At 31.3% G+C, this 13,484-nt stretch overlaps 5 protein-coding genes across 5 annotated transcripts; 3 read left to right on the forward strand and 2 right to left on the reverse strand.

Moving 5' to 3' along the window:
* Window positions 1–3,047: 3,047 nt before the first annotated feature.
* On the reverse strand, window positions 3,048–3,422 carry GO595_003089 (Profilin A; the record flags this gene model as incomplete). Its single annotated transcript, XM_067916071.1, has 1 exon — window positions 3,048–3,422. The coding sequence occupies one exon, from the start codon at window positions 3,420–3,422 to the stop codon at window positions 3,048–3,050; it is 375 nt and encodes a 124-aa protein (XP_067776890.1).
* An 848-nt stretch (window positions 3,423–4,270) lies between these two features.
* On the forward strand, window positions 4,271–5,539 carry GO595_003090 (Myb-like DNA-binding domain containing protein; the record flags this gene model as incomplete). The annotated part of the gene is made up of 1 exon (XM_067916072.1): window positions 4,271–5,539. One exon carries the CDS (start codon window positions 4,271–4,273, stop codon window positions 5,537–5,539), a length of 1,269 nt encoding a protein of 422 aa, XP_067776891.1.
* Window positions 5,540–6,729: 1,190 nt separating this feature from the next.
* Window positions 6,730–7,902, forward strand: GO595_003091 (Myb-like DNA-binding domain containing protein; the record flags this gene model as incomplete). Its single annotated transcript, XM_067916073.1, has 1 exon — window positions 6,730–7,902. One exon carries the CDS (start codon window positions 6,730–6,732, stop codon window positions 7,900–7,902), a length of 1,173 nt encoding a protein of 390 aa, XP_067776892.1.
* A 664-nt stretch (window positions 7,903–8,566) lies between these two features.
* GO595_003092 (Myb-like DNA-binding domain containing protein) lies at window positions 8,567–9,142 on the forward strand (the record flags this gene model as incomplete). Its single annotated transcript, XM_067916074.1, has 1 exon — window positions 8,567–9,142. One exon carries the CDS (start codon window positions 8,567–8,569, stop codon window positions 9,140–9,142), a length of 576 nt encoding a protein of 191 aa, XP_067776893.1.
* Window positions 9,143–11,696: 2,554 nt separating this feature from the next.
* Window positions 11,697–13,088, reverse strand: GO595_003093 (cation efflux family protein; the record flags this gene model as incomplete). Its single annotated transcript, XM_067916075.1, has 1 exon — window positions 11,697–13,088. The coding sequence occupies one exon, from the start codon at window positions 13,086–13,088 to the stop codon at window positions 11,697–11,699; it is 1,392 nt and encodes a 463-aa protein (XP_067776894.1).
* Window positions 13,089–13,484: the final 396 nt, after the last annotated feature.

Below are 13,484 nucleotides of genomic sequence, written 5' to 3' on the forward strand. Positions count from 1 at the left end.
AGTTAAAAGGAGCAAAAAAACTGTTTAATAAATGTGTGGCAGGAAAATCGCTAAAGTTTTACTTGAATTATCATATTTCTCAACAATGCCAAGCATTGGATCAGACATAAAATATGTTATATCTTTTTCTTTCCTTAAATGGATTGATGAAAAATGTTTTAGAAAATTTATAACATGTAAAAAAAAAAAAAAAAATATATAATTATCATGCTATATGGCAAGATCTACTTATGATTGAATTTTTTCTTTTTTCACTTTGAGTAAATTTATTCAATAAGTTTTTTAGAATGATATCAATTCTTTACCAAAATGGAAAGAATTCCATGCGATTATTTGCTTTATCTGTTATCTCATCTTGGATTCCTTCTTTTCCGAAACATTTCAATTATTTCAGTATAATCATTTTCTTTTGCATACATGTATGCTGTTCAAAATACTTTATATAATTTTCAAATATAATTTTAAAATCCAAAAAAATTTGGACAAACATTAAGTACTATAAATAAATATCTTTAGCATTAATATCAATTACTTCTTGGATTAAAATATATTTAACAAGTTCAATATTTCCTGACTCTGATGAATCTATTAATATATTTTTCGGAATTTGATTACTTTCAAGAATATGTTTAATGAGAAATATGTTTTTTCCAATTCTTACTGCTTCATTAATAATGTTTTCGCTAATTGGCATCAATTCTTTGTGTAAAAATATAAAAATTTCATAATTATGAGATGAAATACACTTCTTTCCTAAATCTTCTAATTTTTTTCTGACATATTTTATTTTCATATATATATTTAAAGATATCATTTCGATGAAACATAATTGCTGTTTCATATGCACCTTCAAATGATGAATGATTTTGTTCACATAAATGAATGATTTCTTCATTTCCACCTGCAACTGCATATTTACCTGTGTTATTTACATTTGAATTATTCATAAGTAAATATTTAAAACATTTAATTGACCCAAAAAATGCTGCATAATCAATTAATGTAACATTTCTTTGATTAATAAATGAACATCTTTCATAAAGTGATGGTTCAATTTTTTGATTAAAATCAAAATCATTTTGTGCTGATATTTCTTGAAGTTTTTCTATTTCATCTTTTCGAATTATTTTTGCAATTTCTCATGAAATTCCCAATCATTCTTTGATAGTTCTTCATAATTATATACTACATTATAATTAATATAAATCTACGAACGTTTGTTCGATAAATTGACAAACAAGTTCACAATTTTTATATAAAAACGGTTTAAATCGTTATTCACACAAACCCAATCTTTGTGAACAATGAACGATGTTGACGTTTGTGACTGTTCCTCTCTAAGCTTCACCTCTGGGATTGGAACTTTTACACAAATAAAAGATGAATGTATTCCCCTTGATAAACCAAACTTTATATACCCTCCAGATTTTGCAAAAAAATTTAATCAAAACTCAATTTCAGCAATTGAGTTTTACAAAAAGAGAGAAGAAAACCAGTATATCAAAAACACATTTGATTCTAGCCCATATCTTTTCTTTTGTGAAAATTTACATCCAAAAGCAATAACGTGTTACTTTTTTTCAACCCCAAACATATCAAGTACCTTATTTTATTTCTTTTTTTCCTCCATCAACCTTGAATTTGTTTCTCTATCAGAATCCATTCACTATTTATTTTCTCGAATAGCACTTCCATTTAACACACAACAGCTCTCAGTCATATTACATGCTTTTGCAGATGCATATGTTACTGCAAATCATCACATTTTACAGACAAAAGAAGAAATCGTCCAATTAACGGTCGCCTCTCTTTTGCTCTCTATTAATAAATGCTCAGATTCCTTAATATCTTCCAACATTTTCCTTTCATATCTGGGAGGAGTTAATGCCACAAAAGAGTTCAAAACAACATTATACGAATCCATCAAATCAAATCCAATTCCGTTATTTTTTACTTTTGTCGATACAAACCAAAAAATTAACTTTGATAAAACAGGATGCTTAACATGTTTCGGCGGACTGTTGAAAAGGAAGAAAAAATTTTACATCAAGTTAACATCATCTTCAATACAATCATTTAGAGACAAAGAGAAAAAAGTTCTTCGATCAGATATTCCATTGGACGATGTGGTCATTACTTATTTTCAGCCTCAAGGCAAAGAACAGGCGCACTTTGTCGTAAAAAGATCTGATGAGAAGTCGTTCGGCCAAAATTACTCAAAAGGTAAACCAAAGGACAAAAAAAGTAATCAGTACACATTCTACTCATCAAATGATAACGAGATAAAGGAGTGGGTAAACGTTCTGAAGCTTGTGACGTTTTATCACGTGCTTGAAACAATGTTAAAGTAGTGTCGGATTTAAAGTTTTTCATTTCATGAAAAATTGTTACTGTCTAAAATGTTTTCTCCATATATTTGTTTTTGAGCAATGAGCTTCCAATGATAACATAACTGAAGAGAATTTCTTCATGTGATTAAGGTAAAAGATAACGTATCAGTTGCAACTGGAATATCTGATGATGATATTAAACATTACAAAAGAAGGTTTAAGAAGAATTAATGTTTATTAATATGTTTTTTGAGAGTCACAAAGAAGTTAAATGGTTCATCTTTTTCCACAAAAATGGCGATTTTTTTTAGCAAATAACACATCAAATATAGTTGCGTAACATAAATTTTGCCTATAGGTAAATGAAAAATAATTTCTTCCCAGGGAGTGTATTCCGCTTTTGAAAAGTGGAAGTGCAAAAAGAAAAATGCTTCCTTAATTGATAAAGGTGATGACTCGTGGTTAACTTATATAATTAAATTCATGTTAAAACCTGTAGAGATAATTTGCTCAGTTCGCTGACATGTGTCCCATAAAATGAAGAAGAACGTTAAAACCCGTTATCTTTGTTTGATACAGCCATGCTGAAGTGAATTTGCTTTGCTGAAATGAAATTGTTTTGCATTAGCTCTTTGGTTTTGGTTTGTTTTGTTAGGTAGATAGATGGAAGGATGTTGAAATCTAAAATAAGTGTAATTTGGTTCAAGTGTTGTTTATTTAGCAGTTAGCAGCCATTAACTTAGCAACGCACTTGGAAACGCCTGCAGCAGCGTTGGCTGGAACTTGACCATCAACACACTTGGCAGCAACGAGGACGGTCTTTGCCTTTTGGAGAACGAGAGCTTCCTTTCCGAGTTGAGCAAGGATTGAATCATCGACAGCACGAACGACGATGTATTTCTTGCCATTGTAAGTGATTCCCTTTGATTGAGCAGATGCGATGTTGTTAAGGCATGCAGCATAGTTTTGCATTTCAGCTTGTTTGGCTTCCCACTTTCCTTCCTTGCCGCAGAGAGCTCCTTGGAGAGAGATGATGGCACAACCGGCGGCGATGTCCTTGACATCAGCGAGATAAGCATTCCAACCAGACATGATTCGAAGTGAGGTGATTATCCACCAGTTTTCTATCAATTTTCTGTCTACTTTTCTGTCCGATTTACGGTTATTTTACAGGCTATCAAGTGAAGGTGGCCCAACGTCGTGACAGAATCTGTCATTTCACCTCGGGACATAATTAAAAGTTTATAAAAAAATTATTCTTTCCAAAAATCGATTCATAAAAACACAAAAAAACTAAAATGGTTATCAAGGGTATTGTAAATTACAATGACATTATTTTTTAGGCTGAAATAATTTTTCCAAATAATTTTATATCACCTGATTAATGTTTGAAAACATATCATAAAAAAACCTTCCCATAAAACCGAGTAATGCTGTTTTGTTAAAACTAATCAAATAAGTAATATCAACGATTTCGGCTTAGCCATTGCAATGTGACGATAGAAGTTTACATACAGAAATGTGATGTGAAAAACGTTCCTAAACCGGTTTGCCCAGAAGACAATCCTATCTTATCGATCACTCACTAAAACATCTTATTCATTCATTGTAATTAACGATAAATGCTTTACGAATCATTCCGTGTGATATTTTTATTAATCAAGATTTCTTGATTACCATTTATTAAAAATTATTTAAATAAAATCTTTTTTCATATTTTTAAAGCAACTTTGCTAATCATTATAATTATGTTATCATTAATCTGATTTATTTAAAACATTTAAAAAAGATCATAAACGAAAAACGATCAAATTCAATTCAAAAAGTCATGTAGAGCGTTTGCCCGTTTACTATGGCGGGCGATATGATTAAGAAAGCCGTTTACTCGGTCATATCGAAGATGTCCCGCAAAATGAGTTGGCGCCAACCCAAAACTTAAAATGGATCCAAGTGACGAAAGCATTGGCTTTGCTGATGTAAACTCATCACCAATTGTCGAACATGAAATTGGTGAATCTTTCGTTGACACTCACATATCAGATTTCAACTCGAAAATTAATGATTTTGAACAAAAACCCAAAAAACCAAAGTCAGTTCGAAGCAAAGTTACAGATGATGATGCAAAAGATATGGCATTTTGGTCGAGCGCTAAGCGTCAAGCATGGGCAGCAATTGATACGAATCCAAATGCATTCTATTACAGACATGTAGCACCAGGACAAAAGAAGCGCACTGGTGCATGGGATGCCAAAGAAAAACAACTTTTCTTCGAAGCAATTAAAGTGCATCCTCCAAGTCAAGGGAAATGGGGATTGTTTGCAATGCATATTCCTGGCCGAGTTGGTTACCAGTGTCGTAACTTTTATCATCATTTACTTCAAACAGGTGAATTAAAAGCATTACCAGAAGATCTCGAAAAAATTCATCGTAGAAAGAAAAAGGGAACAACGTCAACCAAATCTCCAAGATCTAAGCAAAATCATTCGAAAATGGCTCTTGCTCCTGAATATGACTTTGATATTGTTCCACAAATAAGTGAAGAATCTGAACAAACAGAATCAGAGGAAGAAATATTCGAAGAAGAAGTGGTGGTAAAGCAACCACAAATTGAAATTGATTCGCTTAGATTTTTCAGTTCAAGGCTTCGACAGATGGAAGAAGAACAAACATTCCCAAATCCTCAAACGTTTGAAGCAATTCCTTCATCGCCAATATCATTTCCACAAAGTGATGATTTTGTTACTTGTTCACCAATTAGTGGAATTCCAGAACCACAAACATTTGATACAAATCCTCTATCAACAAATGTAGAAATGCAAGATGAAGAAATGCCACTAAAGTGGTCTCCTAGAATGAAGGAACCGTGGAAAACGAGAAAGAATCAAAATGACAAAATTGTGTTTCCTGCGGCCGCATCAAATTTATTTGAAAATGTTAACGGTCAATGTCCACCTTTTGAATATGAATCATCGAAAATACTCGAAGCAAACAAAGATAACATGTTAAATTTGGTACTTTTTAATTTGCCTTTGTTTGACGGAACAAAAAAGGCACATTATATAAATGCAGTGAGAAAACATCTTTGTAGAGATAACCAATCCCAAAAGGATCAGCTTGTTAAGGCATTTTTCGCTGTTCAAGGTCGAAGCCAAGCTGAAATTGAATATTTCGCAGATCAAATAATAATCTTAGCTAATAAGATAGAATAATCAATAAATTGTAATTTTCTATTTCTGTTTTATGTTTATCTTCTGAAGGATTTCTTAAAATGGGAGTCCGGACGTCTGATGGTCAGATATAAATCCAATTCTCAAACAAAAACACCTTGGAACCAAAAATAATTTATTAATTCTTTTGTAGTAAAATGTGCAATATTTATTTTATTTTTTAAATATCAGTTATCTAGGTTAAAATGATATGTTTTTATTCATCTAGTCAATCTCAGATTCATATGAAAATTTGTTCACATATTTTTCGAAAATGAAGGCATAAATCAAAATTTTGGTCATTATGATTGATTTTGTGAAAATTATTATTCTCTAAATTTTTTTGTACTTCAAAGTTAGAAAAAATGTACTCATTTTAAAGTTATCAAATTTTTCAAATTCGAAAAATTGATCCAAGTGAAAAGGAAAATTTTGTATACATAATTATACTTTAAAGAATATATCTATAATGAAATTTAAGGTTTTGTTTAAATACAAAAATTATACATTTTTATAATCTGAAATCAAAAAACAATTTTTGAAAATATTCTTCAAATCAAAAATTGAGTCTATAGTAATTGTAATCCAACAAATAATCATTTGGCAAGATTTCTTATAAAAATTTTATTTACTTTTCAGTGAGATATTTTTATTTAAAAATCATATTTACTTTAGCTAAAAATTGTATAACATTGGAGGTTAATTCAAAACATATCGTTCTATCGTTCATATACAAACTTAAGGTGCCCCAAGAAATCGAACGTTAGAATACATAAAACTCACCATGGAAAACCAAAGGGAAGCATTTCGCAAATATCTAGACGATGGTGGAGTTTTAGATACCCTGACGAGAGTTTTAGTTGCTCTTTACGAAGAACCAGAAAATCCTGAAGATCCACTTGAATACATTAAACAATTTTTAGGATCACCACAAGGTGTCGATGTTGAAAGTCTTCAGAAAGAAAATCAAGAATTAGAGGAACAGGTTAAAACCCTGGAAGCACGGGTAGCAGAATTAAAACAAAAATTGGGTAATAAATAAATGTCGTTAAAAATTATTTGAACAATAACACACGGATTAATTGGAATAGATCTATCAAGGAAAATTCTTATTTTTTTAAGAAGCCTCTCTTTGATTGCTTTAATTTTGGTTTCCAACTATTTTCTGTGAATTTTGATCGTCATTAATCGCAATGTTTGAAGTCACAACAGCAGATCAAAGTCTCGATTGCTTTTCATTGTCACGAAAACCACTCAAAATCATGAATTGCAATGGCAACCAAATTTTTACCAGCTGTCAAACACGTTTACCTTTATCTCAACATTTATATGAAGATTGTCGAAATCTTGCTTCAAAAGAATGGGAAATCGAAATATTACCTCCATCCCAAACTAATGCAGCTTCCTTTTCTACAGACGATAAAACAGGTATTTTTTCAGATCACCTCAATAAAGATTTCAATCCCTTTACTATTCCTGAATCAGGTCCTCTTTTCAGCGAGCATTCCCTTCAATATCACCGTGAAAAAGAAAGGCCATATTATTTTTGCGAACTTCCAACAACGAATATGCGTTTTGAACCAAAGATCTTCTATAATGAAGCATCAAGTCCTTTCTATAAAGTTTCTCTTCCAAATTGCGATCATTGCGGTGTAGGGCTTGCTTATCCATTCTACGCCTCAGTAACATGTAATCTCTGCTGCAATTGCATTTCTCAGGGTTTCATTCCTCCGCATCAATCATCGCTCGACTTTTTCAAAGTAGAACCGCCTGACCACACAAGTGGCGGTTGGACCCTTGCTGAAACCAATAAACTCTTGTCTCTGGTTGAGGATCATGGAGATGATTGGAACACAATTGCTTCATTAATGAAAACACGTACTCCGGCTGAGTGTCTTCTTCATTTTGTTCGAATTCCTATGTATGATCCTTATTATGTTGCAGACCCAACTATTGTTCCTCCAGGAGCAATTCCAACAGACCCTAACATTCTTCCTTTCATCATTGCGCAAGACCCAGTAGCTGCTTATGTTGAATTCATACATTCATTTTTACCAAGTATTGGAACTGTTATTGCTGAAGCATCACAGAAAGATTTAGAAGAAGTCCTTGCCAACAAGAGCGGTATGGTAATGTTTAATCAGGTACCAAAAATGCTTGAACATTTATTGCAATTGACTGGAGAAGTTGCAGGAAAAGCAGCCAAAGAAGAAGCTGACGTTCTTATTGGAATGCTAAAGGACACACTTAGGATGCTTGAAAGAGAAGTAAAATTACTCCACAGAGAATTCGAAAAAGATCAGAAAGAACTGTTTTCTGCAGAATATGCAAATGTTCTGAGACAAAATGATGATGATATAGAATAAATGAAATTATGTTTTCTTGTTTAAATACCAGACTCTTAATTACGTGATAAATTTATATTGGATTTTAAAATAAAATTTGTTTTCAACAGAACTAAGGAATTTTTTGCGCTTGTCTTGGCATAGACAACAGTAATTTGTTTCAAATTTTGTGTACTTTATATAATGTTTCAAATTTTGTGTACTTTATATAATGTTTAAACATTTTTGTGAAGACATAATGACTTGTTGGTTGCTATTTTCTGCGTTGACGTTACCTTAAAATCCATAAAATGATTTGTTTGATGTCAAGGCCGAACAAATATTTCTATACTTTATGAATCTACATTGAAAAAAGTCATCAAAAGCACTTTTTACAATCGTATACTTTATATGCAATAATGACTTGTTCATTGTCATATCGTCGAGACACTTTTATGTTTTGTCTACTTTATGGCATAAAATGACTTGTCTGTTGCCAAAACCGATACACACTTTTTAAATTTGACAGATTTATTCGCGAAAATGACTTGTTCATTGTCATTTCGTTCAATTTTATTCAATATTTTTGAATGAAATATGACTTGTTCATTGCCAACCGCATTCAAAAACTGAGGATGAAGGAACAGAAAGAAATTACATCATTTTTGTATTAGGAATGTTCTTTACAAATACATTTGAACAACAAATGGAAGCTCCAAAAGCTAGTGGTAGTCTAAGAAACTTTAAACCACATGCAAAGTTTAATGAAGAAGAAGATGAACGATTGAAAGAAGTTGTCTCACGTCTTGGCGACTACGATTGGAACCGCATTGCTCAAGAAATGCCTGGCCGTAATCCACGTCAATGCAAGGAACGCTGGACTTATTACTTATCACCATCTCTCAACACTTCTCCATGGACTGAAGAAGAAGATAAATTACTTCTTGCCAAGCAGCGTGAGCTTGGTTCTAAGTGGGTCAAAATATCCAAATTCTTCCATAACCGCACAGATGCTATGGTTAAGAACAGATATCAAGTTCTCATGCGCAAGATGAAGAAAGGAATGCTTAAACTTCCATGCGAACCAGTGAAATTACAACCTGTTCGTCCATTTCAACCGATTGCTCCAAATGTCACTGCAGTACATACAGATTACCCACAAAACATCTTACAGAATCCTCCATCACCAATAGAGTCATCAGTGGAACAAGATATTTTTGATGATTTAGACTTTTTCGGATCAAATAATGATTTCATTTTAGATGATTTCATTGATTTCTAATTTTCTCAATATAGAATATAATAATAAACTTTCTTCTATCTGTTAAATATGTTTTTGTATCGATAGGTTTGCTGAAATAATATTTGGAAATATGCATCGCTTATGAAGGCATCAATTAATGGCTATATTAATGTGATTCAATTACTTCTTGAACAAGAAGGTATTGATATTAACACTTAAAATATTTATTTGAAATTTGTTACAATAATTTGATAATTCAAAATAGTATTTGGAAATTATTTAAAATATTTAAAACAGCACTCTCTTTAGCTATTGTTAGCTTTCATCAAAAATATTTGAAAACAAATATTTCCGAAATCTGGGAAATGGACGAATTTGTTGGAGTACAAAATTATCAATATAGTTATGTGTAAAAGAAAATGGATATAATACATTTTATAATTGATATTATTTAAAGGAAATAACAATACAAAATGGAACCACAAACAATTCATTTACATATAGTTCATCATTCCGACATAAATTACATCAATTTTAATAATTTTGAAACAATTAGTGATAAATGAATTACAAAGTATTACATTTGGTAACTCGCTTGAAGTCATTGGAGATTTTGCATTTACTTAAACAGCAATTGAAGAATTAACAATTGGAAACTCCGCATTCCTTGGAACACAATTAGAAAAGTTCATAATTTATGATACAATGCAATATATTTATGTTCCAAATTAACTTAAATATTCTTTAATACCACTTATCCTCCTAATTGTGATGATAATTTATTCCTTTATATGTAGCAACTGCTTATATTATTGTTATTAATAATTTCGTTGGTGATCATATAAGTAATCGAAAAGTAAGAAGAATAAGTGAAAAAGATAACACACAAATGGAGTTGTAGCTGCTTGTCTAATTGTCATTGTTATATGTATCGCAGTGACTGTGGTCTATGAGAACACAGAAGCATACAAAGGATGAATAGATCCGCAGAGCCAAGAAATAATACTTACTCAACGTGGAGCATCACAGCAATATCAAACACACCAAACGTACAAAATCTATACCAGGAATACTGATAAATAAAAAATTCATTTTCAATTGTAGTCACATTAAATGTAAGTAGCCGAAATGCATCTTTTTATAACTTAATGATTTCTTTTGTGGATTCACAACTTGTTTAAGTTTTAAAGTCCTCTTATCATATGAACAGTTATTGTTGTGTTTCGATATAACAAAGGGCTTTTTTTATGCTAAATGAGCGAAACCAGTATTTTTAACATGCGCCTTCTCATAATGAACCCTTTAAATAGGGAAAATGAAAACGACAGTTGGGGAAATGCTCTTAGTTGGAGAAATAATAAAACTTCTGGTTGGAAGAAAACAAATAACAACAAGCAAAGAAAACAAATTATATGACGGTAAGATAAGCCAATTCCTTCAAACTCGCCTGATGAAAAAAAAGTTTGGGGAAACTCTACTCAAAATAACAGCCAATGGGTAGCTATGATAAGTGGAGCACGCCAAGTAATTCCACCACAAATTGGGGGAATTGGGGAAAAAATGAACAAGAAAATAAACAAACAAATAAAGAAGAAACTAAATTAATAAATGAACAAGAAACTAAATTAATAAATGAAGAAGAAACTAAATTAATAAATGAACAAGAAACTAAATTAATAAATGAACAAGAAAATAAATTAATAAATGAACAAGAAACTAAATTAATAAATTTTAATAATTTCAAATTTAATGTTAATATTTGGAATTTATTCATAAAATTTTCTGCTTTTTATGGCAACACTGAATCAGTGGAATTACTTCTTAAGCATCCGGATATAGATATATTAATTCAGGTATTTAATTTAATGATACAATGTTTGATAAAAATATTTGATCATTATTTAAATTATTTAGGACACCACTTATGACTGCATATGAAAAAAGTCATGTTAAATTATTACTTTCAGAAAAAGGAATCGATATTAATGCTAAAGGGATTTATTTATCTTATATAAATTTTTTTAAAGTAATTTTATATATCTAAATAATATTTGAAATCCATATAAAATATTTAATACACCACTTATAATTGCATGTTATAAAGATTATAATGAAGTAGTTAAATTATTACTTTTACATGATGGGGTTGATGTTAATGCTAGAAATATTTATTTATTTTATAAAAAAATTTTTTTTTAAATAATTTTGTGTATCGAAATAATATTTGGAATCCTTTTATTATATTTAATACATTATTTATGATGGCATGCTCGTATAATAAAATTGAAATAGTTAAATTCCTTCATAAAAATCCAATAATTGATGAAAAAGCTTGCAATGTTTCTTAATTTTAATCGATTTTTGTTATATCACTATGCAATTTCTATAAAACATTTGGAATTTATTCTTAAAACTTAATACAGCTTACAAAATTGCAATGTCGAAGAAACACAGAAAGATACTTCAAATACTTGATCAAAAATAATAAAACAACAAATCAAATTTGAATAAATCCTTCAAAAAATATTTTTTTCTTCGGAGGCTTTAATTTGGAAAAGAAAATTAATCAAAAATATGATTTAAATAAATTATTTTAAGCTTCAACTGAAGAAGTTGTGCTGCTGTCTTCACTTGTTTCATCAGAACTGGTCTCAACCGACATAGCTTCGCTTTCGTAGCTACTGCTTTTGTTGCTTGAGTGTGTGTTCTTCTTTTTCTGGATCTTTTTCTTCTTTTGTTTATGGTCATGATGATGATCATGTTCATCATGATCGTGGAAATGTTCATGAACATGGTCGTGGTCATGATCATGGTCATGGTCGTGGTCGTGGTGATGTTCATGACTGTGTGAATCTGAATTTCCTGGAATGTATAAATGTGGACACCCAATTCCATGCTTATAGACAGGAGGTGTAACGAATACTCTTTTGTCCTTTCCGAATGATGTCCCATAGAAGCACGATTCCTGGTGATTACTTCCTTGTGGGAAATCATCAACAAACTCAATCTGAACTGTTGTTGAATAGATTCCGTAAGCAATCATTAAGTTATGTACTGATTCAAGGACTTCCTTATTACGTTCCTTAGAATCAACTACAATATGACACACAGCTATGTAGCACTTTTTGGAAAGTTCCCAAACGTGAAGTTCATGGACGGTTACAAGGCCAGGGATCTTATGGAGTTCGTTAGTGATTTCGACTGTATCGATTTCGTCGGGGCACCTCTCGATAACGGTCTTGGCGGTTTTCCTGAAGAGACCTTGGGAACCATAAACAAGGATAATAAGAGTGATAAGTGTGATAACAGGATCAACGTATGATTTATACTTCCAATCAGTGAAGCAAACAACACATGCTGATATAATAACACCAATTGACCCAAAGAAATCACCAAGGACATGAAGGAAAATACCTTTCATGTTGTCTGAATGACTATGATCATGGAAGATGAAAAGACCTAAGATATTAACAAGAAGACCAAGACAACCAACAATGAGGAAAAGAATTGGTTGCTGGATTTCTTGAGGATCAAAGAATCTTTCAATCGCATCAAAGAAAAGTGTGAGGCAAATGGCAAGAAGGAAAACGGAGTTTATAAGACCTCCTAATACTTCTGTGCGAGCCCATCCAAATGTCATAATTGGTGTTGGTGGATCTTTTGAAAGACGGTGGGCAACAAGACCAATGATAAGACTTGCTAAATCTGTAAGCATATGAAAGGCATCTGATTGAAGTGCAAGTGATTTGGAAATAAAACCGACAATAAGTTCAGCAAGGAAAAAGATTGAGTTTAAAACAATCATCAAAACAATGCGCCATGTGGCTTTTGGATGTCCATGGTCGTGATCATGATCATGTCCATGCTCATGTGAATGACTGTGTTTTTCTCTTTTTTGTATAAACTCCATGAACTCATCGCAGTTTGATGGATTTATAAGAGCTGTCATGTCAATACCTTCGTGATCTTGACTGTCGGAACCCATGAAAAAGAATGGATATTTTTAAACGACTCCTCATTGAATTTTTTGAATACTATCGTTTTGTAATAATTTGTTGACCGTTTATTCCAAAAATGCAAAAAACCAAAATATAGAGATATTATCAAATATTAAAATGTATAAATGAAATTTATATATTTAAGAAATGGAAATTTTATTTATAACAATTAGAAATTATTTAATGGTTGCAATGATATTTTTGGTTGTTTTGAAATTAACACCATTCTGAAAATCACGAAAAGTGACGCCATTTTCTTTGGTAAAAAGTTTCGTTTAACAAAAAGTAGATATTTCAGAGTGGTTGAAATTTATACAGAAGAAATTATTTTTCTCGAAGTGATCATCTATTTATATTCGTGATTGCCTTATCCTCTGAATATA

This window comes from Histomonas meleagridis (assembly GCF_020186115.1).
Source record: "Histomonas meleagridis strain 2922-C6/04-10x chromosome Unknown contig_20, whole genome shotgun sequence".
NCBI lineage: Eukaryota > Parabasalia > Tritrichomonadida > Dientamoebidae > Histomonas > Histomonas meleagridis.